Genomic DNA, 22,838 nt, shown 5'->3' on the forward strand with positions numbered 1-22,838 from the left:
TGTTGCAATAAGTCCTACAAACATAGCTTTTTAATTTTTTCAATTTTATTTAATCTTTATTTAACTAGGCAAGTCAGTTAAGAACAAATTCTTACTTACAATGACGGCCAAACCCGGACGACGCTGGGCCAATTGTGCGCTGCCCTATGGGACTTAGACCACTGCTTCACTCGGGAGCCAGTTCATATCCAAGAAAGACCATGTGACCCATTTAGGTGCTCAGTGGCCCAAGGGGAATCCTCTTCCTACTTCAGTTCTACCCAGAACCCTCTTCTTTTGACTGTGTTGTCCTCCTATGCTCTAAACAACTTCATTTTCCCTCTCATTCCCCTCTCCCTCTTTCAGGTCAGGCTGCGAGGCTGCTGTGATGGCGGTGAAGCTGCAAGGCTTTGAGTTCTGGAAGACCACGCTGAGGGGAGCGCGTTACGTCGTTGCACCCATGGTGGACCAGAGCGAGCTGGCCTGGCGTCTACTGAGCCGTCGCCATGGCGCCGAGCTGTGCTACACGCCCATGCTGCACGCGCAGGTGTTTGTACGCGACGCCAACTACAGGAAAGATAACCTGTACAGCGAAGTCTGCCCCGAAGACAGGCCGCTTATTACACAGGTGAGCGAGAGACACACAAACACATGCTGACAGAGGGAGTGTCACAGGTAGTATTATTCAACTACAGCTATTAGCCAACCTCTGTGTTTTACCATCACCTCTCACCCCGTTTCAGCTAGCCTCTGTGTTTTACCATCACCTCTCACCCCGTTTCAGCTAGCCTCTGTGTTTTACCATCACCTCTCACCCCGTTTCAGCTAGCCTCTGTGTTTTACCATCACCTCTCACCCCGTTTCAGCTAGCCTCTGTGTTTTACCATCACCTCTCACCCTGTTTCAGCTAGCCTCTGTGTTTTACTATCACCTCTCACCCCGTTTCAGCTAGCCTCTGTGTTTTACCATCACCTCTCACCCCGTTTCAGCTAGCTTCTGTGTTTTACCATCACCTCTCACCCCGTTTCAGCTAGCCTCTGTGTTTTACCATCACCTCTCACCCCGTTTCAGCTAGCCTCTGTGTTTTACCATCACCTCTCACCCCGTTGCAGCTAGCCTCTGTGTTTTACCATCACCTCTCACCCCGTTGCAGCTAGCCTCTGTGTTTTACCATCACCTCTCACCCCGTTGCAGCTAGCATCTATGTTTTACCATCACCTCTCACCCCGTTTCCTGTGTTATGGTCTCAGTTCTGTGCCAATAACTCAGAGGGGTTGGTAATGCACTTTCTCTGCTTTCTTCGTGTGTCTGTGTGTGTGTGTCTCAGTTCTGTGCCAACGACCCAGAGGTGTTTGTCCAGGCATGTCTACTGGCTCAGGACTACTGTGATGCTATCGATCTCAACCTGGGATGCCCACAGATGATCGCCAAGAGAGGTACTAACTAACCAACCCAGAAACCTCACTCAGAGACAGAGAGAGAGAGAGTGTGTGTGTGAGAGAGAGAAACCCTGATTAAAAAACAGTGGTTTTCAATTAGGCTAAGCGTGCTGTATGTATGGGGTCAACTTGTTTCTAACTGGCTTATTTCTGACGAAGGGCACTACGGAGTCTTCCTACAGGATGAGTGGGAGCTGCTGGAGAAGATGGGTGAGTTTGAACAGAGAGAGAAAAAAGGGAGAGAGTGGGAGAGGTAGAAATTACATATAGTATGCTATGTTTTACCTGTCTGGAATGGTGTCATGCTGCGTTTTACCTGTCTGGAATGGTGTCATGCTGTGTTGTTTTACCTGTCTGGAGTGGTGTCATGCTGCGTTTTACCTGTCTGGAATGGTGTCATGCTGCATTTTACCTGTCTGGAATGGTGTCATGCTGCATTTTACCTGTCTGGAATGGTGTCATGCTGCGTTTTACCTGTCTGGAATGGTGTCATGCTGCATTTTACCTGTCTGGAATGGTGTCATGCTGCATTTTACCTGTCTGGAATGGTGTCATGCTGTGTTTTACCTGTCTGGAATGGTGTCATGCTGTGTTTTACCTGTCTGGAGTGGTGTCATGCTGTGTTTTACCTGTCTGGAATGGTGTCATGCTGTGTTTTACCTGTCTGGAATGGTGTCATGCTGCATTTTACCTGTCTGGAATGGTGTCATGCAGTGTTTTACCTGTCTGGAATGGTGTCATGCTGTGTTTTACCTGTCTGGAGTGGTGTCATGCTGTGTTCTACCTGTCTGGTATCGTGTCATGCTGTGTTTTACCTGTCTGGAGTGGTGTCATGCTGTGTTTTACCTGTCTGGAATAGTGTCATGGTGTGTTCTACCTGTCTGGTATTGTGTCATGCTGTGTTTTACCTGTCTGGAATGGTGTCATGCTGTGTTTTACCTGTCTGGAATAGTGTCATGGTGTGTTCTACCTGTCTGGTATTGTGTCATGCTGTGTTTTACCTGTCTGGAATGGTGTCATGGTGTGTTCTACCTGTCTGGTATTGTGTCATGCTGTGTTTTACCTGTCTGGAATGGTGTCATGCTGCATTTTACCTGTCTGGAATGGTGTCATGCAGTGTTTTACCTGTCTGGAATGGTGTCATGCTGCGTTTTACCTGTCTGGAATGGTGTCATGGTATGCTTTACCTGTCTGGAATGGTGTCATGCTGTATTTTATCTGTCTGGAATGTTCTGTACATCATAAGCACTCAGTCTTTACTAGATAATTAGTAGAAAAAAAGTGTAAAGTGGGAGTTTTTTTGTGGGAGTTTAGGGTTCTATATGTTTTCAGAACATGGGCAGGGACTCTGCTATCCTAGCGTCAGGGGGAAGTTTGTTCCACCATTGGTGTGCCAGGAGAGAGAAGAGCTTGGACTGGGCTGAGTGGGAGCTGTAGGGTGGGTAGGGCCAAGAGACCAGACCAGAGGTGCCAGAACAGAGTACTCCGGTTGGGGTGTAGAGTTTGAGCCTGAAGGTAGTGAGGGGCAGTTCCTCTTGCTGTTCCGTAGGCAAACACCAGGGTCTGGAAGATAATGCATGGACTGGAAGCCATTGGAGTGTGTGGAGGAGCGGGCTGCGGCGTTCTGGAGAAGTCGCAGGGGTTTGATGGCACAAGCTGGGAGCCCAGCCAACAGAGAGCTGCAGTAGTCCAGACGGGAGAAGTGCCTGCGTTAGGACCTGCGCTACTTCCTGTGTGAGGAAGGGTTGTACTCTATGGATGTTGTAGAGCTTGACCCTGCAGGAGAGAGTCACTGCTTTGATGTTTGCAGAAAAGGGTGTTGTCTAGTGTCCTGCCAAGGTTCTTTGCACTCTCGGATGGGAACACCATGGAGTTGTCAACCGTGATGGAGAGGTCTTGGAGCAGACAGGCCTTTCCCGGGAGGAAGAGCAGCTCTGTCTTGTCGAGGTTGAGCTTGAGGTGGTGGGCTGACATCCAAGCTGAGATATCTGCCAGGCATGCAGTGATGCGTGTCGCCAAATGAGTGTCAGAAGGGGGGAAGGTGAAAAATAGTTGAGTGTCATCCACATAGTATTGATAGGAGAGACCATGTGAGTATATGATGGAGCTGAGTGACTTGGTGTATAGAGAGAAGAGGAGAGGGCCTAGAACGGAGCCCTGGGGGACACCAGTAGTGAGAGTACGTGGTTCAGACACTAGTGAGAGTACGTGGTTCAGACACAGATCCTCTCCACGTCACCTGGTTTCAATGTTTTTAGCTCTTAGGAAACTTTGCAGAATTTAGTTTATGTATTATTTCTTACATTGTTAGCCCAGAAAATGTTTTGTGTTATTACATACAGCCAGGCCATATTTTTTTAATTCCATTCCTTTATTTAGATGTGTGTGTATTGGGTATATTTTGTGGAATTGTTAGATATTACTGCACTGTCGGAGCTAGAAACACAAGCATTTCGCTACACCCACAATAACGTCTGCTAATCACGTGTATGTGACCAATAACATTTGATTTGATTTAAGCTAGCCAGTCTTTTATCTCTGTTTCTCCTTAGTGAAGCTAGCCAATGAGAAGATCTCCGTTCCCATCACCTGTAAGATCCGTGTGTTTAACAAGATGGAGGACACTGTTCAGTACGCTCAGATGCTGGAGAAGGCTGGCTGCCAGGTAGGAAACATCACACACACAAGTATTTTATTTTGATCTTCTATGAAACATGACCTAAAATAAGCCAGATTATAATTAGAGGTGCTTGGTCTATCTGGGTGATGTTTTCTCTCTCTCCTGAATGATCTGAATCTAGGATTACAGGGACTCTCCGCAACTATATTCAATGTGCGGGACAAAATTGAGGCTATGATTAAGAAGTTGGAGCTCTTCTCTGTCTGCATTAACAAGGGCAACACACAGGTCTTTCCATCATTGTATGATTTTTTTGTCTTCAAATGAACTCAAGCTTACGGACAATGTCAAATGTGATTTAGCGAAGCACCTGAGTGAGTTGGGTGCGCAATTACACAGGTACTTTCTCGAAACGAATGACACAAACAACTGGATTCGTTATCCCTTTCATGCCCTGCCTCCAGTCCATTTACAAATATCTGAACAAGAGAGCCTCATGCAAAATGTTCCTCGTAGTACTGCAGTGTCACCTATTCTGTCTCTCTCCATAGCAACACACAGACACACTCATTTAATAAATGTTTTATTTAACCAGGTAGGCAGTCTTTTCATTCAGACCTCTCCATCTCTGTCTCAGCTGCTGACCGTCCACGGTCGGACCAAGGACCAGAAAGGACCCGCGACAGGCATCGCTAGCTGGGAACACATCAAGGCTGTACGGTAAACACTGCAGTTCCCTCACAGTTAAATAAAGACTACAGAGAAGAACCAATATTATGTTTGTCAGTTGGAAACAGTTTGTGTAGTCTAGTAGGTCTCTGCTGTGTAGTTGGAGACAGTTTGTGTAGTCTAGTAGGTCTCAGTTTGTGTAGTTGGAGGTAGTTTGTGTAGTCTAGTAGGTCTCTGCTGTGTAGTTGGAGACAGTTTGTGTAGTCTAGTAGGTCTCAGTTTGTGTAGTTGGAGGTAGTTTGTGTAGTCTAGTAGGTCTCTGCTGTGTAGTTGCAGTTTGTGTAGTCTAGTAGGTCTCTGCTGTGTAGTTGGAGACAGTTTGTGTAGTCTAGTAGGTCTCTGCTGTGTAGTTGGAGACAGTTTGTGTAGTCTAGTAGGTCTCTGCTGTGTAGTTCAGACAGTTTGTGTAGTCTAGTAGGTCTCTGCTGTGTAGTTGGGGGTAGTTTGTGTAGTCTAGTAGGTCTCTGCTGTGTAGTTCAGACAGTTTGTGTAGTCTAGTAGCGCTCTGCTGTGTAGTTGGGGGTCGTTTGTGTAGTCTAGTAGGTCTCTGCCGTGTAGTTGCAGACAGTTTGTGTAGTCTAGTAGGTCTCTGCTGTGTAGTTGGAGGTAGTTTGTGTTCTAGTAGGTCTCTGCCGTGTAGTTCAGACAGGTTGTGTAGTCTAGTAGGTCTCTGCTGTGTAGTTGGAGACAGTTTGTGTAGTCTAGTAGGTCTCTGCTGTGTAGTTGGAGACAGTTTGTGTAGTCTAGTAGCTCTCTGCTGTGTAGTTGGAGACAGTTTGTGTAGTCTAGTAGGTCTCTGCCATGTAGTTGGAAACAGTTTGTGTAGTCTAGTAGGTCTCTGCCATGTAGTTGGAAACAGTTTGTGTAGTCTAGTAGGTCTCTGCCGTGTAGTTGGAGGTAGTTTGTGTAGTCTAGTAGGTCTCTGCCGTGTAGTTGGAGACAGTTTGTGTAGTCTAGTAGGTCTCTGCCGTGTAGTTGGAGGTAGTTTGTGTTCTAGTAGGTCTCTGCCGTGTAGTTGGAGGTAGTTTGTGTTCTAGTAGGTCTCTGCCGTGTAGTTGCAAACAGTTTGTGTAGTCTAGTAGGTCTCTGCTGTGTAGTTGGAGACAGTTTGTGTAGTCTAGTAGGTCTCTGCCGTGTAGTTGGAGGTAGTTTGTGTTCTAGTAGGTCTCTGCTGTGTAGTTTGTGTAGTCTAGTAGGTCTCTGCTGTGTAGTTGGAGGTAGTTTGTGTAGTCTAGTAGTTCTCTGCTGTGTCGTTCAGACAGTTTGTGTAGTCTAGTAGGTCTCTGCCGTGTAGTTGGAGACAGTTTTTGTAGTCTCGTACGTCTCCAAGACGTTTCTTCCCAGGAAAACATTCTAGTATATTCTACTGTACAGTACTCTATTCTATTGTGACATAGCTGATCATGTGATTGTACTGGGTTTATTAAACAGTCGCTCTCTATCTCTCTGTGCGTGTTGTTGCTATAGGAACGCTGTTAACATCCCTGTGTTTGCTAACGGTAACATCCAACACCTGAGTGATGTGGAGCAGTGTATGGAGGAGACTGGAGTACAGGGGGTGATGAGTGCAGGTACACACACACACCTTGCCTCACCTTGAGTAATTCGTCTCCCAAGAGTCATAACACCTACTAATTTGTGTTAATCACTTTCTTTCTCTCTCTCATGTGTCTGTGTGTGTATGGTTCTCTCTCTCTGTGTGTGTCTGTGTGTGTATGGTTCTCTCTCTCTGTGTGTGTATGGTTTTCTCTCTCTGTGTGTGTTTCTCTCTCTCTCTCTGTGTGTTTCTCTCTTTCTCTGTGTGTGTTTCTCTCTCTCTCCTGTGTGTGTTTCTCTCTTTCTCTGTGTGTGTTTCCAGAGGGGAACCTCCATAACCCAGCTCTGTTTGAGGGTCTCAGCCCTCCTGTATGGGAGATGGCTGAGGAGTATCTGGAGGTGGTCAGTCAGTACCCTCCCTGTACCCTGTCCTATGTCAGAGCACACCTCTTCAAGCTCTGGCACCACACGTATGTAACACACACACCCGGAGGGACACACACATGCGGAGGGACACACACACACTCAGTACTTCACTCTCGCCACAATCTGTGTGTTTATTTGTTAGTGTTTCTCCAGGCTGCAGATCCACAAGGACCTGAGAGAGGAGCTGGCCAAGGTGAAGAACCTGCAGGGGCTGACAGAGGTCAGCAGACAACTCCGACTACGCTGCCAGGTACCAAGCATTAGGGTTAACTACACTGCCAGGTACCTAGGGTTAACTACACTGCCAGGTACCTAGGGTTAGGGTTAACTACACTGCCAGGTACCTAGGGTTAGCTACACTGCCAGGTACCTAGGGTTAGGGTTAACTACACTGCCAGGTACCTAGGGTTAGGGTTAACTACACTGCCAGGTACCTAGGGTTAGCTACACTGCCAGGTACCCAGGGTTAACTACGCTGCCAGGTACCAAGCATTATGGTTAGCTACACTGCCAGGTACCCAGGGTTAGCTACACTGCCAGGTACCCAGGGTTAACTACGCTGCCAGGTACCTAGGGTTAGGGTTAACTACACTGCCAGATACCTAGGGTTAACTACGCTGCCAGGTACCAAGGGTTAGGGTTAACTACGCTGCCAGGTACTGAGGGTTAGGGTTAACTACACTGCCAGGTACCTAGGGTTAGGGTTAGCTACACTGCCAGGTACCAAGGGTTAGGGTTAACTACGCTGCCAGGTACCAAGGGTTAGGGTTAACTACGCTGCCAGGTACCAAGGGTTAACTACGCTGCCAGGTACCAAGGGTTAGGGTTAGCTAAACTGCCAGGTACCAAGGGTTAGGGTTTACTACGTTGCCAGGTACCAAGGGTTAGGGTTAACTACGCTGCCAGGTACCAAGGGTTAGGGTTAACTACGTTGCCAGGTACCAAGGGTTAGGGTTAACTACACTGCCAGGTACCCAGGGTTAACTACACTGCCAGGTACCTAGGGTTAACTACGCTGCCAGGTACCAAGGGTTAGTGTTAACTACACTGCCAGGTACCAAGGGTTAGGGTTTACTACGTTGCCAGGTACCAAGGGTTAGGGTTAACTACACGGCCAGGTACCTAGGGTTAGCTACACTGCCAGGTACCAAGGGCTAGCTACACTGCCAGGTACCTAGGGTTAGGGTTAACTACGCTGCCAGGTACCTAGGGTTAGGGTTAGCTACTCTGCCAGGTACCTAGGGTTAGGGTTAGCTACTCTGCCAGGTACCTAGGGTTAGGGTTAGCTACTCTGCCAGGTACCTAGGGTTAACTACGCTGCCAGGTACCTAGGGTTAGGGTTAACTACGCTGCCAGGTACCAAGGGTTAGGGTTAACTACACTGCTAGGTACTGAGGGTTAGGGTTAACTACACTGCCAGGTACCCAGGGTTAACTACGCTGCCAGGTACCAAGGGCTAGCTACACTGCCAGGTACCTAGGGTTAGGGTTAGCTACTCTGCCAGGTACCTAGGGTTAGCTACACTGCCAGGTACCCAGGGTTAACTACGCTGCCAGGTACCAAGGGCTAGCTACACTGCCAGGTACCTAGGGTTAGGGTTAACTACACTGCTAGGTACTGAGGGTTAGGGTTAACTACACTGCCAGGTACCCAGGGTTAACCACGCTGCCAGGTACCAAGGGCTAGCTACACTGCCAGGTACCTAGGGTTAGGGTTAGCTACTCTGCCAGGTACTGAGGGTTAGGGTTACCTACACTGCCAGGTACTGAGGGTTAGGGTTAGCTACACTGCTAGGTACCAAGGGTTAGGGTTAACTACGCTGCCAGGTACCTAGGGTTAGGGTTAGCTACACTGCTAGGTACTGAGGGTTAGGGTTAACTACACTGCCAGGTACTGAGGGTTAGGGTTAACTACACTGCCAGGTACTGAGGGTTAGGGTTAGCTACACTGCCAGGTACTGAGGGTTAGGGTTAGCTACACTGCCAGGTACTGAGGGTTAGGGTTAGCTACACTGCTAGGTACTGAGGGTTAGGGTTAGCTACACTGCTAGGTACTGAGGGTTAGGGTTAGCTACACTGCTAGGTACCCAGGGTTAGGGTTAGCTACACTGCTAGGTACTGGGGGTTAGGGTTAGCTACACTGCCAGGTACCAAGGGTTAGGGTTAACTACACTGCTAGGTACTGAGGGTTAGGGTTAGCTACACTGCTAGGTACTGAGGGTTAGGGTTAGCTACACTGCTAGGTACCCAGGGTTAGCTACACTGCTAGGTACCCAGGGTTAGGGTTAGCTACACTGCTAGGTACTGGGGGTTAGGGTTAGCTACACTGCTAGGTACTGAGGGTTAGGGTTAGCTACACTGCTAGGTACTGAGGGTTAGGGTTAGCTACACTGCTAGGTACTGGGGGTTAGGGTTACCTACACTGCTAGGTACTGGGGGATCATTCTGTTTTTCACCTTTCCTTTCCTCCTCCCCAAAATGTTTTACTCCTTTTTAGTTTGTCTTCCTCACCAATTCCTCTTTTCCTCCTCTTCTCCCTCTTCTCCTCCTCTTCTCCCCCCCTCTTCTTCCCCCTCATCCCCCTCCTCACCCCCCTCCTAACACAGCTAGATGATGACACTGGTTCCTTTCTCATTTGTTTAACCTCTGCAGGAGGAGATAACCAATGGAGGAGAGGAGGCGGGGCAGGTGGTTGGGCTCCCATTCCCTCATTGGATCTGCCAGCCGTACGTCAGACCAGTGTGAGTGACAATTTCCTGTTGAGATCTGTGTACATTCCTTTACTTAGATTTGTGTTTATTAGGTAGTTGTTGTGGAATTGTTAGATATTACTGTACGGTCAGAACTAGAAGTACAAGCATTTTACTACACTCGCATTAACATCTGCTGACCAATAACATCTGTGACCAATAAAATGTTATTTGATTAGAAGATCAAAGTCATCAGTCCACACACATAGAAACCGTAACATGTTGACGTGACAATGAACGTTGTTCCTGCCAGGCCGAAGGATCCGGTTGCTAACGGTAACGGTACGGAGGTGAAGGCAGTGTGTCACAAGAGGGCATTGTCACAAGAGGACTCGGACGGGGCGAGCGATGCCCTCTCCAAAAACAAACAGAAGAAGAAAGCCAGAAACCCCTACAAGAACTTCTGTCCCGAGCAGAAACGTGAGTTATTTCTCCTCGTAGTACTGCAGTCACCTGTACTCTCTGTCTCCAGTCTAATTAAGCAATAAGGCCCTTAGCCGTGTTATATTGGCCATATACCACACACCCCCAAGGTGCCTTATTGCTATTATAAACTGGTTACCAACGTAATTAGGGCAGTGAAACGAAATGTTTTGTCATACCCGTGGTGTACCTACCGTCTGATATACCACGGCTGTCAGCCAATCAGCATTCAGGGCTCGAACCACCCAGTGTATGTCAAAATATTTGTTTTTACTGCTCTAATCACGTTGGTAACCAGTTTATAACAGCAATAAGGCACCTCGGGGGTGTGTGGTATATGGCCAATATACCACGGCTAAGGGCTGTGTCCAGGCACTCAGCGTTGCGTCGTGCTTAAGAACAGCCCTTAGCCGTGGTATATTGGTATATGTTTTGTCATACCCGTGGTATGCGGTCTGATATACCACGGCTGTCAGCCAATCAGCATTCAGGGCTGGAACCACCCAGTTTATAATGCTACAGAGCCTCAGCCTACATAAACAGTACAGTAGATAACCTCTGTGTTACCCCTGTTTTCTCTGCAGCAAAGTACATCAAGTGTGAGCAGTGTGGAAATCCAAAGGTGAGTGGACCTCTTCACCCTGTTCCTCATTACCATGTGTAAACACCTCTTCACCCTGTTCCTCATTACCATGTGTAAACACCTCTTCACCCTGTTCCTCATTACCGTGTGTAAACACCTCTTCACCCTGTTCCTCATTACCATGTGTAAACACCTCTTCACCCTGTTCCTCATTACCGTGTGTAAACACCTCTTCACCCTGTTCCTCATTACCGTGTGTAAACACCTCTTCACCCTGTTCCTCATTACCATGTGTAAACACCTCTTCACCCTGTTCCTCATTACCGTGTGTAAACACCTCTTCACCCTGTTCCTCATTACCGTGTGTAAACACCTCTTCACCCTGTTCCTCATTACCGTGTGTAAACACCCCTTCACCCTGTTCCTCATTACCGTGTGTAAACACCTCTTCACCCTGTTCCTCATTACCGTGTGTAAACACCTCTTCACCCTGTTCCTCATTACCATGTGTAAACACCTCTTCACCATGTTCCTCATTACCATGTGTAAACACCTCTTCACCATGTTCCTCATTACCATGTGTAAACACCTCTTCACCCTGTTCCTCATTACCATGTGTAGCAACCTCTTCACCCTGTTCCTCATTACCGTGTGTAAACATCTTCACCCTGTTTCTAATTACCATGTGTAGCAACCTCTTCACCCTGTTCCTCATTACCATGTGTAAACACCTCTTCACCCTGTTCCTCATTACCATGTGTAAACACCTCTTCACCCTGTTCCTCATTACCATGTGTAAACACCTCTTCACCCTGTTCCTCATTACCGTGTGTAAACACCTCTTCACCCTGTTCCTCATTACCGTGTGTAAACACCTCTTCACCCTGTTCCTCATTACCGTGTGTAAACACCCCTTCACCCTGTTCCTCATTACCGTGTGTAAACACCTCTTCACCCTGTTCCTCATTACCGTGTGTAAACACCTCTTCACCCTGTTCCTCATTACCATGTGTAAACACCTCTTCACCATGTTCCTCATTACCATGTGTAAACACCTCTTCACCCTGTTCCTCATTACCATGTGTAGCAACCTCTTCACCCTGTTCCTCATTACCATGTGTAAACACCTCTTCACCCTGTTCCTCATTACCATGTGTAAACACCCCTTCACCCTGTTCCTCATTACCATGTGTAAACACCTCTTCACCCTGTTCCTCATTACCATGTGTAAACACCTCTTCACCCTGTTCCTCATTACATGTGTAAACACCTCTTCACCCTGTTCCTCATTACCATGTGTAAACACCTCTTCACCCTGTTCCTCATTACCATGTGTAAACACCTCTTCACCCTGTTCTTCATTACCATGTGTAAACACCTCTTCACCATGTTCCTCATTACCGTGTGTAAATACCTCTTCACCCTGTTCCTCATTACCATGTGTAAACACCTCTTCACCCTGTTCCTCATTACCGTGTGTAAACACCTCTTCACCCTGTTCCTCATTACCATGTGTAGCAACCTCTTCACCCTGTTCCTCATTACCATGTGTAAACACCCTGTTCCTCATTACCGTGTGTAAACACCTCTTCACCCTGTTCCTCATTACCATGTGTAGCAACCTCTTCACCCTGTTCCTCATTACCATGTGTAAACACCTCTTCACCCTGTTCCTCATTACCATGTGTAAACACCCCTTCACCCTGTTCCTCATTACCATGTGTAAACACCTCTTCACCCTGTTCCTCATTACCATGTGTAAACACCTCTTCACCATGTTCCTCATTACCGTGTGTAAATACCTCTTCACCATGTTCCTCATTACCGTGTGTAAATACCTCTTCACCCTGTTCCTCATTACCATGTGTAGCAACCTCTTCACCCTGTTCCTCATTACCATGTGTAAACACCCTGTTCCTCATTACCGTGTGTAAACACCTCTTCACCCTGTTCCTCATTACCATGTGTAGCAACCTCTTCACCCTGTTCCTCATTACCATGTGTAAACACCTCTTCACCCTGTTCCTCATTACCATGTGTAAACACCCCTTCACCCTGTTCCTCATTACCATGTGTAAACACCCCTTCACCCTGTTCCTCATTACCATGTGTAAACACCTCTTCACCCTGTTCCTCATTACCATGTGTAAACACCTCTTCACCCTGTTCCTCATTACCATGTGTAAACACCTCTTCACCCTGTTCCTCATTACCATGTGTAGGATGAGAGGGTGTCACTCACCAGATTCTCAATACAGATGACGTTTAGCCCTGGACTAAGAAATGTTCAATGGAGAACGTGTCCTGACTGACTGTGTATAATAGTGTTACGTATGCAGGTCAGATTCTTAGGAGCTAGAAGCAGAGCTGCCATATCTGTTGGTGCAATTTTGTACCTCCCGGGCCCTAACCCTCTCTCTCTCTCTCTCCCTAACCCCTCTCTCCCGGGCCCTAACTCTCTCTCTCTCTCCCTAACCCCTCTCTCTCTCCCGGGCCCTAACCCTCTCTCTCTCTCTCTCCCTAACCCCTCTCTCCCGGGCCCTAACCCTCTCTCTCTCCCGGGCCCTAACCCTCTCTCTCTCCCTAACCCCTCTCTCCCGGGCCCTAACCCTCTCCCTCTCTCCCGGGCCCTAACCCTCTCTCTCTCCCTAACCCCTCTCTCCCGGGCCCTAACCCTCTCTCTCTCTCTCTCCCTAACCCCCCTCTCTCTCTCTCCCTAACCCTCTCTCTCCCAGGCCCTAACCCTCTCTCTCCCAGGCCCTAACCCTCTCTCTCCCAGGCCCTAACCCTCTCCCTCTCTCCCGGGCCCTAACCCTCTCTCTCCCTAACCCCTCTCTCCCGGGCCCTAACCCTCTCTCTCTCTCTCCCTAACCCCCCTCTCTCTCTCTCCCTAACCCCCCTCTCTCTCTCTCCCTAACCCCCCTCTCTCTCTCTCCCTAACCCTCTCCCTCTCTCCCGGGCCCTAACCCTCTCCCTCTCTCCCGGGCCCTAACCCTCTCTCTCTCTCTCCCTAACCCCTCTCTCTCTCTCTCCCTAACCCTCTCTCTCCCGGGCCCTAACCCTCTCCCTCTCTCCCGGGCCCTAACCCTCTCCCTCTCTCTCCCTAACCCCTCTCTCTCTCTCTCCCTAACCCCTCTCTCCCGGGCCCTAACTCTCTCTCTCTCTCTCTCCCTAACCCCCCTCTCCCGGGCCCTAACCCTCTCTCTCTCTCCCTAACCCTCTATCTCCCAGGCCCTAACCCTCTATCTCCCAGGCCCTAACCCTCTCTCTCCCGGGCCCTAACCCTCTCCCTCTCTCCCGGGCCCTAACCCTCTCCCCCTCTCTCCCTAACCCCTCTCTCCCGGGCCCTAACTCTCTCTCTCTCTCTCTCCCGGGCCCTAACCCTCTCTCTCTCTCCCTAACCCTCTCTCTCTCTCCCTAACCCTCTCTCTCCCAGGCCCTAACCCTCTCTCTCCCAGGCCCTAACCCTCTCTCTCCCGGGCCCTAACCCTCTCCCTCTCTCCCGGGCCCTAACCCTCTCTCTCTCTCTCCCTAACCCCTCTCTCCCGGGCCCTAACTCTCTCTCTCTCTCTCTCTCCCTAACCCCCCTCTCCCGGGCCCTAACCCTCTCTCTCTCTCCCTAACCTCCCTCTCTCGCGGGCCCTAACCATTTCCCTCTCTCTCCCAGGCCCTAACCCTCTCTCCCGGGCCCTAACCCTCTCTCTCTCCCTAACCCCCCTCTCCCAGGCCCTAACCCTCTCTCTCCCAGGCCCTAACCCTCTCTCTCTCTCCCGGGCCCTAACCCTCTCTCTCTCTCCCGGGCCCTAACCCTCTCTCTCTCTCTCCCTAACCCCTCTCTCCCGGGCCCTAACTCTCTCTCTCTCTCCCTAACCCCCCTCTCCCGGGCCCTAACCCTCTCTCTCTCTCCCTAACATCCCTCTCTCCCGGGCCCTAACCATTTCCCTCTCTCTCCCAGGCCCTAACCCTCTCTCCCGGGCCCTAACCCTCTCTCTCTCCCGGGCCCTAACCCTCTCTCTCTCCCTAACCCCCCCTCTCCCAGGCCCTAACCCTCTCTCTCCCGGGCCCTAACCCGCTCTCTCTCCCTAACCCCCCTCTCCCGGGCCCTAAACATTTCTCTCTCTCTCCCGGGCCCTAACCCTCTCTCTCTCTCTCTAACCCCCCTTTCCCTCTCTCCCGGGCCCTAACCCTCTCTCTCTCTCTCCCTAACCCCCTATCCCGGGCCCTAACCCTCTCTCTCTCCCAGGCCCTAACCATTTCTCTCTCTCTCCCGGGCCCTAACCCTCTCTCTCTCCCGGGCCCTAACTCCCTCTCTCTCTCCCTAACCCCTCTCTCTCTCCCGGGCCCTAACCCTCTCTCTCTCTCTCTCCCTAACCCCTCTCTCCCGGGCCCTAACCCTCTCTCTCTCCCGGGCCCTAACCCTCTCTCTCTCCCTAACCCCTCTCTCCCGGGCCCTAACCCTCTCCCTCTCTCCCGGGCCCTAACCCTCTCTCTCTCCCTAACCCCTCTCTCCCGGGCCCTAACCCTCTCTCTCTCTCTCTCCCCCTAACCCCCCTCTCTCTCTCTCCCTAACCCTCTCTCTCCCAGGCCCTAACCCTCTCTCTCCCAGGCCCTAACCCTCTCTCTCCCAGGCCCTAACCCTCTCCCTCTCTCCCGGGCCCTAACCCTCTCTCTCCCTAACCCCTCTCTCCCGGGCCCTAACCCTCTCTCTCTCTCTCCCTAACCCCCCTCTCTCTCTCTCCCTAACCCCCCTCTCTCTCTCTCCCTAACCCCCCTCTCTCTCTCTCCCTAACCCTCTCCCTCTCTCCCGGGCCCTAACCCTCTCCCTCTCTCCCGGGCCCTAACCCTCTCTCTCTCTCTCCCTAACCCCTCTCTCTCTCTCTCCCTAACCCTCTCTCTCCCGGGCCCTAACCCTCTCCCTCTCTCCCGGGCCCTAACCCTCTCCCTCTCTCTCCCTAACCCCTCTCTCTCTCTCTCCCTAACCCCTCTCTCCCGGGCCCTAACTCTCTCTCTCTCTCTCTCCCTAACCCCCCTCTCCCGGGCCCTAACCCTCTCTCTCTCTCCCTAACCCTCTATCTCCCAGGCCCTAACCCTCTATCTCCCAGGCCCTAACCCTCTCTCTCCCGGGCCCTAACCCTCTCCCTCTCTCCCGGGCCCTAACCCTCTCCCCCTCTCTCCCTAACCCCTCTCTCCCGGGCCCTAACTCTCTCTCTCTCTCTCTCCCGGGCCCTAACCCTCTCTCTCTCTCCCTAACCCTCTCTCTCTCTCCCTAACCCTCTCTCTCCCAGGCCCTAACCCTCTCTCTCCCAGGCCCTAACCCTCTCTCTCCCGGGCCCTAACCCTCTCCCTCTCTCCCGGGCCCTAATCCTCTCTCTCTCTCTCCCTAACCCCTCTCTCCCGGGCCCTAACTCTCTCTCTCTCTCTCTCTCCCTAACCCCCCTCTCCCGGGCCCTAACCCTCTCTCTCTCTCCCTAACCTCCCTCTCTCGCGGGCCCTAACCATTTCCCTCTCTCTCCCAGGCCCTAACCCTCTCTCCCGGGCCCTAACCCTCTCTCTCTCCCTAACCCCCCTCTCCCAGGCCCTAACCCTCTCTCTCCCAGGCCCTAACCCTCTCTCTCTCTCCCGGGCCCTAACCCTCTCTCTCTCTCCCGGGCCCTAACCCTCTCTCTCTCTCTCCCTAACCCCTCTCTCCCGGGCCCTAACTCTCTCTCTCTCTCCCTAACCCCCCTCTCCCGGGCCCTAACCCTCTCTCTCTCTCCCTAACATCCCTCTCTCCCGGGCCCTAACCATTTCCCTCTCTCTCCCAGGCCCTAACCCTCTCTCCCGGGCCCTAACCCTCTCTCTCTCCCGGGCCCTAACCCTCTCTCTCTCCCTAACCCCCCCTCTCCCAGGCCCTAACCCTCTCTCTCCCGGGCCCTAACCCGCTCTCTCTCCCTAACCCCCCTCTCCCGGGCCCTAAACATTTCTCTCTCTCTCCCGGGCCCTAACCCTCTCTCTCTCTCTCTAACCCCCCTTTCCCTCTCTCCCGGGCCCTAACCCTCTCTCTCTCTCTCCCTAACCCCCTATCCCGGGCCCTAACCCTCTCTCTCTCCCTAACCCCCCCTCTCCCAGGCCCTAACCCTCTCTCTCCCGGGCCCTAACCCGCTCTCTCTCCCTAACCCCCCTCTCCCGGGCCCTAAACATTTCTCTCTCTCTCCCGGGCCCTAACCCTCTCTCTCTCTCTCTAACCCCCCTTTCCCTCTCTCCCGGGCCCTAACCCTCTCTCTCTCTCTCCCTAACCCCCTATCCCGGGCCCTAACCCTCTCTCTCTCCCAGGCCCTAACCATTTCTCTCTCTCTCCCGGGCCCTAACCCTCTCTCTCTCCCGGGCCCTAACCCTCTCTCTCTCCCGGGCCCTAACCATTTCTCTCTCTCTCTCCCTAACCCCCTATCCCGGGCCCTAACCCTCTCTCTCTCTCTCTCTCTCTAACCCCCCTCTCCCAGGCCCTAACCCTCTCTCTCTCTCCCTAACCCCCCTCTCCCGGGCCCTAACCCTCTCTCCCTAACCCCCCTCTCCCGCCCCTAACCCTCTCTCTCTCTCTCCCTAACCCCCCTCTCCCGGGCCCTAACCCTCTCTCTCTCTCTAACCCCCCTCTCCCGGGCCCTAACCCCCTCACTCTCTCCAGGTCCCTAACACCCCCCCTCTCCAAGTCCCTAACCCCCCCCCCCCCAGGTCCCTAACCCTCTCTCTCTCTCTCTCTGTAGGGTAATCAGTGTGTATTCAACCTGTGTCGAGGCTGCTGTAAAAAGAAGGCCTACAAGGAGGTGGCAGACTGCCCAAGTGAGTCCACACACACACACACACACACACACACACACAACTGTCTTTCTCTGATATATCATTTATTTCCTCTCGTCTGGTTTACAGGTCACGGGCTGAGGTTCAAGACCAAGGCAGAGAAACAGAAGTCAGAGCGGGAAGAGGAGGAGGGAAAGAGCAGAGGATTAAAGGAGGAAGAGGATGGAGGATTGTTGAACGGGACCCTCAGCACCCCAACAGACCCCCACAGAGGACAGACTGTGGCCTGAGACATGGACTAACAGGGACATAGACATCCATTCATACGTAGAGCAGTACACACACACACACACACAGCAGGATGTGAGAAACTGTATCCATCAACAGTATACAGAGACACAAGAACATATTGTAAGGAACACACATGTGCATCCATCCTGTCTCATACAAACTCACCACTGTCCTCCATTGCTGCTGTGCTGCACTGGCTTAGATGGGGTTTCACCACTACGCCCTCCTCCTACCTGACTGACTGATGTAATGGATAGACTCCTCCTACCTGACTGACTGGGGGAGTCTTCCTGGACCAGCTCCACTGGGACTGATGTAATGGATATCCTCCTACCTGACTGGGGGAGTCTTCCTGGACTAGCTCCACTGGGACTGATGTAATGGATAGACTCCTCCTACCTGACTGACTGGGGGAGTCTTCCTGGACTAGCTCCACTGGGACTGATGTAATGGGGGGAGTCTTCCTGGACCAGCTCCACTGGGACGGATGTAATGGGGGGAGTCTTCCTGGACCAGCTCCACTGGGACTGATGTAATGGATAGACTCCTCCTACCTGACTGACTGGGGGAGTCTTCCTGGACTAGCTCCACTGGGACTGATGTAATGGACTAATTTCTCTCTTGGACTTTAGCATAACAAGTAGCTTTGAAGTCAGAGATTCACCCCAAAAAGTCCAGTTCCGTCTGGGTCTTTCTAGTTGGTCTACAGCCGTGTCTGGAAGGAGGAAAAGCTCAGTCGTAACAGTACTATCCCAGTACTGCTCAATCTATACATTTATTTGTGGTAAATAATGGGACTATTTCCTGTTGATCTTTGTCATGTTTTCCCCCTGAACTAGAATTATATTTTATCACCTGACTGTTAGAATGGTGACTCTCTGTCCAACAGAAGTCAGTCCGTTTTTTTTATTTTTTACATAATTTTTCATCAAGCGCCTAGTCTTAATGTGTACCTGTGTGATGTGTAGGGCTTGGAGTTTGTTTTCTAGGCCCGTCTCCAGAAGGTATTTTAGGGTAGGTGTGCTGATCTGACATCTGTTCTACATATTCATATTCATTATTCATCATTGTTGGAGCGGTAGGTAGCCTAGTGGTTAGAGCTTTGGGCCAGTAACCGTTGGACTAGTAACCGAAAGGTTGCTAGATTGAATCCCCGAGCTGACAAGGTAAAAATCTGTCGTTCTGCTCCTGAACAAGGCAGTTAACCAACTGTTCCCCGGTAGGCCATCATTGTAAATAAGAATTTGTTCTTAACTGACTTGCCGAGTAAAATAAAGGTTAAATAAAATAAAAAGAATTGGCCCATACAAACACAGAATATCATTCACTACATGGAACAATGGATAGTCCCCAAAAACACAATCAAAGGGCAGTTTGTTCTGAAGTGTCTGACCTATAAGAAAATGAGCTGAGATCTGTCCATATAGGTCTTATTCATTATGATCTGAAAGGCTGATCCTAGATCAGCAGTCCTACTCTGAGACGCTTGGTGGATACGGGCCCTGGTCTGGCCATGTGGTAAAACTCCTGCTCATTCTGATGTGTAACAGCCAGGGATGTGTTTATGGTGCATTCATGACAAGTTGGAAACTTTGAACTTGGAGTTAAAATGAATGTAAGTTATTTGCATAGAGCTTCCTATTTGTTGATTATGATACTTTACAAGTGGGAAACCTGGGGCCTCATCTTCAAGTTTCCAAGTCGTCTTGAACACACCATTACTAGGAACCAAAGGGGGGGGGGGGGGGCCTACCTGAATTTGTCCAATAAACTCTTGTTTTTGTTGGAAAACGTTTTTCATTGTGTGATTGTTTTGCTACGGTTTGCACAAATGAATACACCCCAGGTGAGAACTCAATGCCAAATCACACTGGAAACTATTTTCATCACTTCAAAGAATATATAAATGATTTACAGAGTTATATTTGGTTTTAATTTCTCTTTGTGGTGGTTTTATTTATTTGATGGTGGTTAGGGGTTACTTGCATTGAGTTCAGTGCCTTCTGGTAGATATAACACTTGGCCTATCCCGTCATATATGAACTTGAGGTTAAATAAATGGATGTGACAAGTGAGAAATGGTGCATTTGATATTTCTCAACTATGGTTTCTCCGTTCATACATTTTGGGCCAAAATGAGCCCTTTTGACAATACTAACAACTTTTGGATTTTCTGCTGAATATCAAACTGACATGTCATCTTGTCTTTTTACTGTGGTTTGGGGATTTATTTTGAAATTAAATAAATCTATGGAGAAAAAAAAATCTCCATCTGTATCGCAAGTAATAGCCTCCCGGCCTCACGCCTCCCGGGTGGCACAGTGGTCTAGGGCACTGCATCGCAGTGCTAGCTGCGCCACCAGAGTCTCTGGGTTCGCGCCCAGGCTGGGCAGGGTTCGCGCCCAGGCTCTGTCGCAGCCGGCCGCAACCGGGAGGTCCGTGGGGCGACGCACAATTGGCATAGCGTCGTCCGGGTTAGGCCGGTAGGGATATCCTTGTCTCAGTATGTAAAATGTAATAAAATGTATGCACTCTACTGTAAGTCGCTCTGGATAAGAGCGTCTGCTAAATGACTAAAATGTAAATGTAATAGTAGATTCAATTACCATCTTGCATGCTTTCATATAAGTCTATGCTAGGTAAAGCCCCGCCTTATCTCACTGGTCACCATAGCAGCACGCGCTCCAGCAGGTATATTTCACTGGTCATCCCCAAAGCCAACACTTACTTTGGCCGCCTTTCCTTCCAGTTCTCTGCTGCCAATGACTGGAACGAATTGCAAAAATCTCTGAAGCTGGAGTCTTATATCTCCCTCTTTGACTTTAAGCATCAGCTGTCAGAGCAGTGTACCGATCACTGTACCTGTACACAGCCAATCTGTAAATTTACTACCTCATCCCCATATTATTACTTACTCTCTTGCTCTTTTGTACCCCAGTATCTCTACTTGCACATCATCATCTGCACATCTATCACTCCAGTGTTAATGCTAAATTGTAATTATTTTCGCCTCTATGGCCTACCTCCCTACTCTTCTACATTTGTACACATTGTACATAGATTTTTCTATTATTTTGTGTTATTGACTGTTTGTTTATGTGTAACTCTGTGTTGTCGTTTTTGTCGCACTGCTTTGCTTTGCTTTATCTTGGCCAGGTCACAGTTGTAAATGGGAACTTGTTCTCAACTGGCCTACCCTGTAAAAAAAAAAAAAAAAAAAAACTTTTATTTTGAAAGTCGTGAATATCAGACGTGACGTCATCCCGAAAAGGAAGCTGAAATCCCACGCTCGTAGCGTTTGTATCAACGTAAATGCAGGAAAATAAGGGCAGAAAGTTTTGGTGGACTTTTGGCTAAACATTCTAGCAAAGAAAGTAAAACGTATCCAAATGGATAAAACGAACTGTCCGACGTTTGTTGCCCCCGAGTTGTCCAAACTACAGTGGTTAAATGTGTTCCTCACGGAGCGGCTAACCGCAGCTGCTATAGAGATTTTTGGGGCCGTGGAAAAAACGACACTCGAGTATCAGGAAGAGATAATCCGTTTGAGACAGGAGAACAGTTGCCTATGGCGTAATAACGCGGTGATCCAACCAGAGAAGTTACCAGACCCTCAGCAGCAGCTCACGTTCTCCGTCTCTGAAGAGGTTCTCCTGGACTTGGAGGAGCAGCACCCTGAGCAGAGCCAGAGGTGGAGCTCCAGTCTGGGGAAAGAGGTCCCAGAACCCACACAGAGTCGGACAGAGAAGGAACAGGATTGCATGACCAGTCATGAGGAAGCACAGCTTCAACTACTGGAGTTTGCTATCAAATTGACTCCTGTCTATCATGTGGAAAATTACTGTGATCAAGACCAACCTCGGCCCGTACACCTTGACCAGCCTCAGACTGTGGAGCTTCTGTCTCAGATCAAACCAGAAGCTAATGAAGTCAAATGTAATACAGACTGCACTTCATGGGAGAAACTAGAACAAGATGGGTATAAATACCCTATCACCCAGCCACACACAACAATTCCACCAGCTCACCATGGAGTTGACAACCCAGCAGCTACACCAGCTGAGGTATCAAACATCCAGATCTACAGAGCCGTCATGAATCTGAGCCAAATGACAGCTCAGGTGAAAGATGACTTGAACTGTGTGGTCGGAGGACTGATAGAAGAAATAGGAGGTCTGAAAAAAGAAGTCGGTGGGGCTGAAAGAACACGTCGTCTCACTGAGAGACTCTCTGGAAGGTGATGCTCGTCAGCTTGGGCCGGTACCGGCTAAGCGGAAGCGGGCCAGAAGCTCGCTAGTAGCAGAAACGGTACGGCGGCTCCATAATTCCGTGGGTAATGTGATACACAGATACCAGCCTAAGGATAAAGTAAACTCCCCACACAACAAGGTGATCACCACCTATCTGATTAGAGAAGCGTCCAAGGAAAGTTTAAGTGTGACTCACGACGTGCTCAGGGCTGCCAGTGTGACCTACTATGAAACAGTCCGGCGGAACTTCCTGATGCAGTTGCCAGAGAACCGTACGAAGAGTGAAGATACACGCGACGACAAGCGATGGCGGTCAAGGAGGAACCGCGGTTCTGCTGGATTCCAGAACCGCGATGCTCCAGAGTCACGAGGAGAAGGATCTGTGGGAAGGAGTGACATCGGAGTTGATGTCCGATGAGGAAGACACCATGGTGGATGATAAACCTGGTATGGCTGGTGAAGCCTCCAGCGTTCCGGAGCATGGAGCTGAGTGAGCTGCTCCAGAAAAGGCTCGACAAACACCCAAAGGCACTGCCACGCACCCCACGCCTCCCCAGTGGATTCATGTCTATGAGGGAGCCTCCAAGGACCTTCCACCAGGACAGGCAGATTTAAAGGCACAACACACTCCCCTGATGCCGTCTGTTGGAGACAATCAGCGATTCGATAGCCCTGGAGGGACCCTCTTAACTGTCAAAGAGGAAGAGATGGACTGAAACAGAGAGATTAAAGACATCCTCCAGTGATGTAACTGTTCCTGTTAAAGCGATATCCCAAGCATAAATATAACACACAATCAATAGAGAACAGAAGACACCTCCAGAAGCTGCTTTTGCTGATAGTTGCTTAACTGAGCAACGGTTTTACATGAGATGTGGTTGTTTTATCAACCTTAGTTGATTGGACTGACTAAGTCGCTTTGGATAAAAGCGTCTGCTAATTCAGTGTTTCCCAGCCCTGGTCCTCCAGTACCCCAACAGTGTTTCCCAGCCCTGGTCCTCCAGTACCCCAACAGTGTTTCCCAACCCTGGTCCTCCAG

The 22,838-nt window shown here is 50.1% G+C and overlaps 1 protein-coding gene across 2 annotated transcripts in view; it reads left to right on the top strand.

Moving 5' to 3' along the window:
* LOC129833722 (tRNA-dihydrouridine(16/17) synthase [NAD(P)(+)]-like) overlaps positions 1-19,628 on the top strand; it is a 20,821-nt gene extending 1,193 nt beyond the window's left edge. Inside the window, exons 2-14 of one of the 2 annotated variants that reach the window (XM_055898500.1) lie at positions 346-607; positions 1,307-1,415; positions 1,578-1,628; positions 3,971-4,083; positions 4,676-4,758; positions 6,235-6,338; positions 6,626-6,773; positions 6,883-6,979; positions 9,381-9,469; positions 9,732-9,898; positions 10,486-10,523; positions 17,225-17,300; positions 17,388-19,628. In XM_055898500.1, the coding sequence (XP_055754475.1) occupies positions 368-607; positions 1,307-1,415; positions 1,578-1,628; positions 3,971-4,083; positions 4,676-4,758; positions 6,235-6,338; positions 6,626-6,773; positions 6,883-6,979; positions 9,381-9,469; positions 9,732-9,898; positions 10,486-10,523; positions 17,225-17,300; positions 17,388-17,548 (1,476 nt within the window). In that variant the 5' untranslated portion in view covers positions 346-367 and the 3' untranslated portion in view covers positions 17,549-19,628. Of the gene's footprint in view, positions 1-345; positions 608-1,306; positions 1,416-1,577; positions 1,629-3,970; positions 4,084-4,675; positions 4,759-6,234; positions 6,339-6,625; positions 6,774-6,882; positions 6,980-9,380; positions 9,470-9,731; positions 9,899-10,485; positions 10,524-13,219; positions 17,185-17,224; positions 17,301-17,387 lie in introns of those variants that run through there. The other variant, XM_055898501.1, reaches the window with a different exon arrangement.
* The last annotated feature ends 3,210 nt before the right edge of the window (positions 19,629-22,838 follow it).

The sequence above is a fragment of the Salvelinus fontinalis genome, chromosome 34 (genome assembly GCF_029448725.1).
Source record: "Salvelinus fontinalis isolate EN_2023a chromosome 34, ASM2944872v1, whole genome shotgun sequence".
NCBI lineage: Eukaryota > Metazoa > Chordata > Actinopteri > Salmoniformes > Salmonidae > Salvelinus > Salvelinus fontinalis.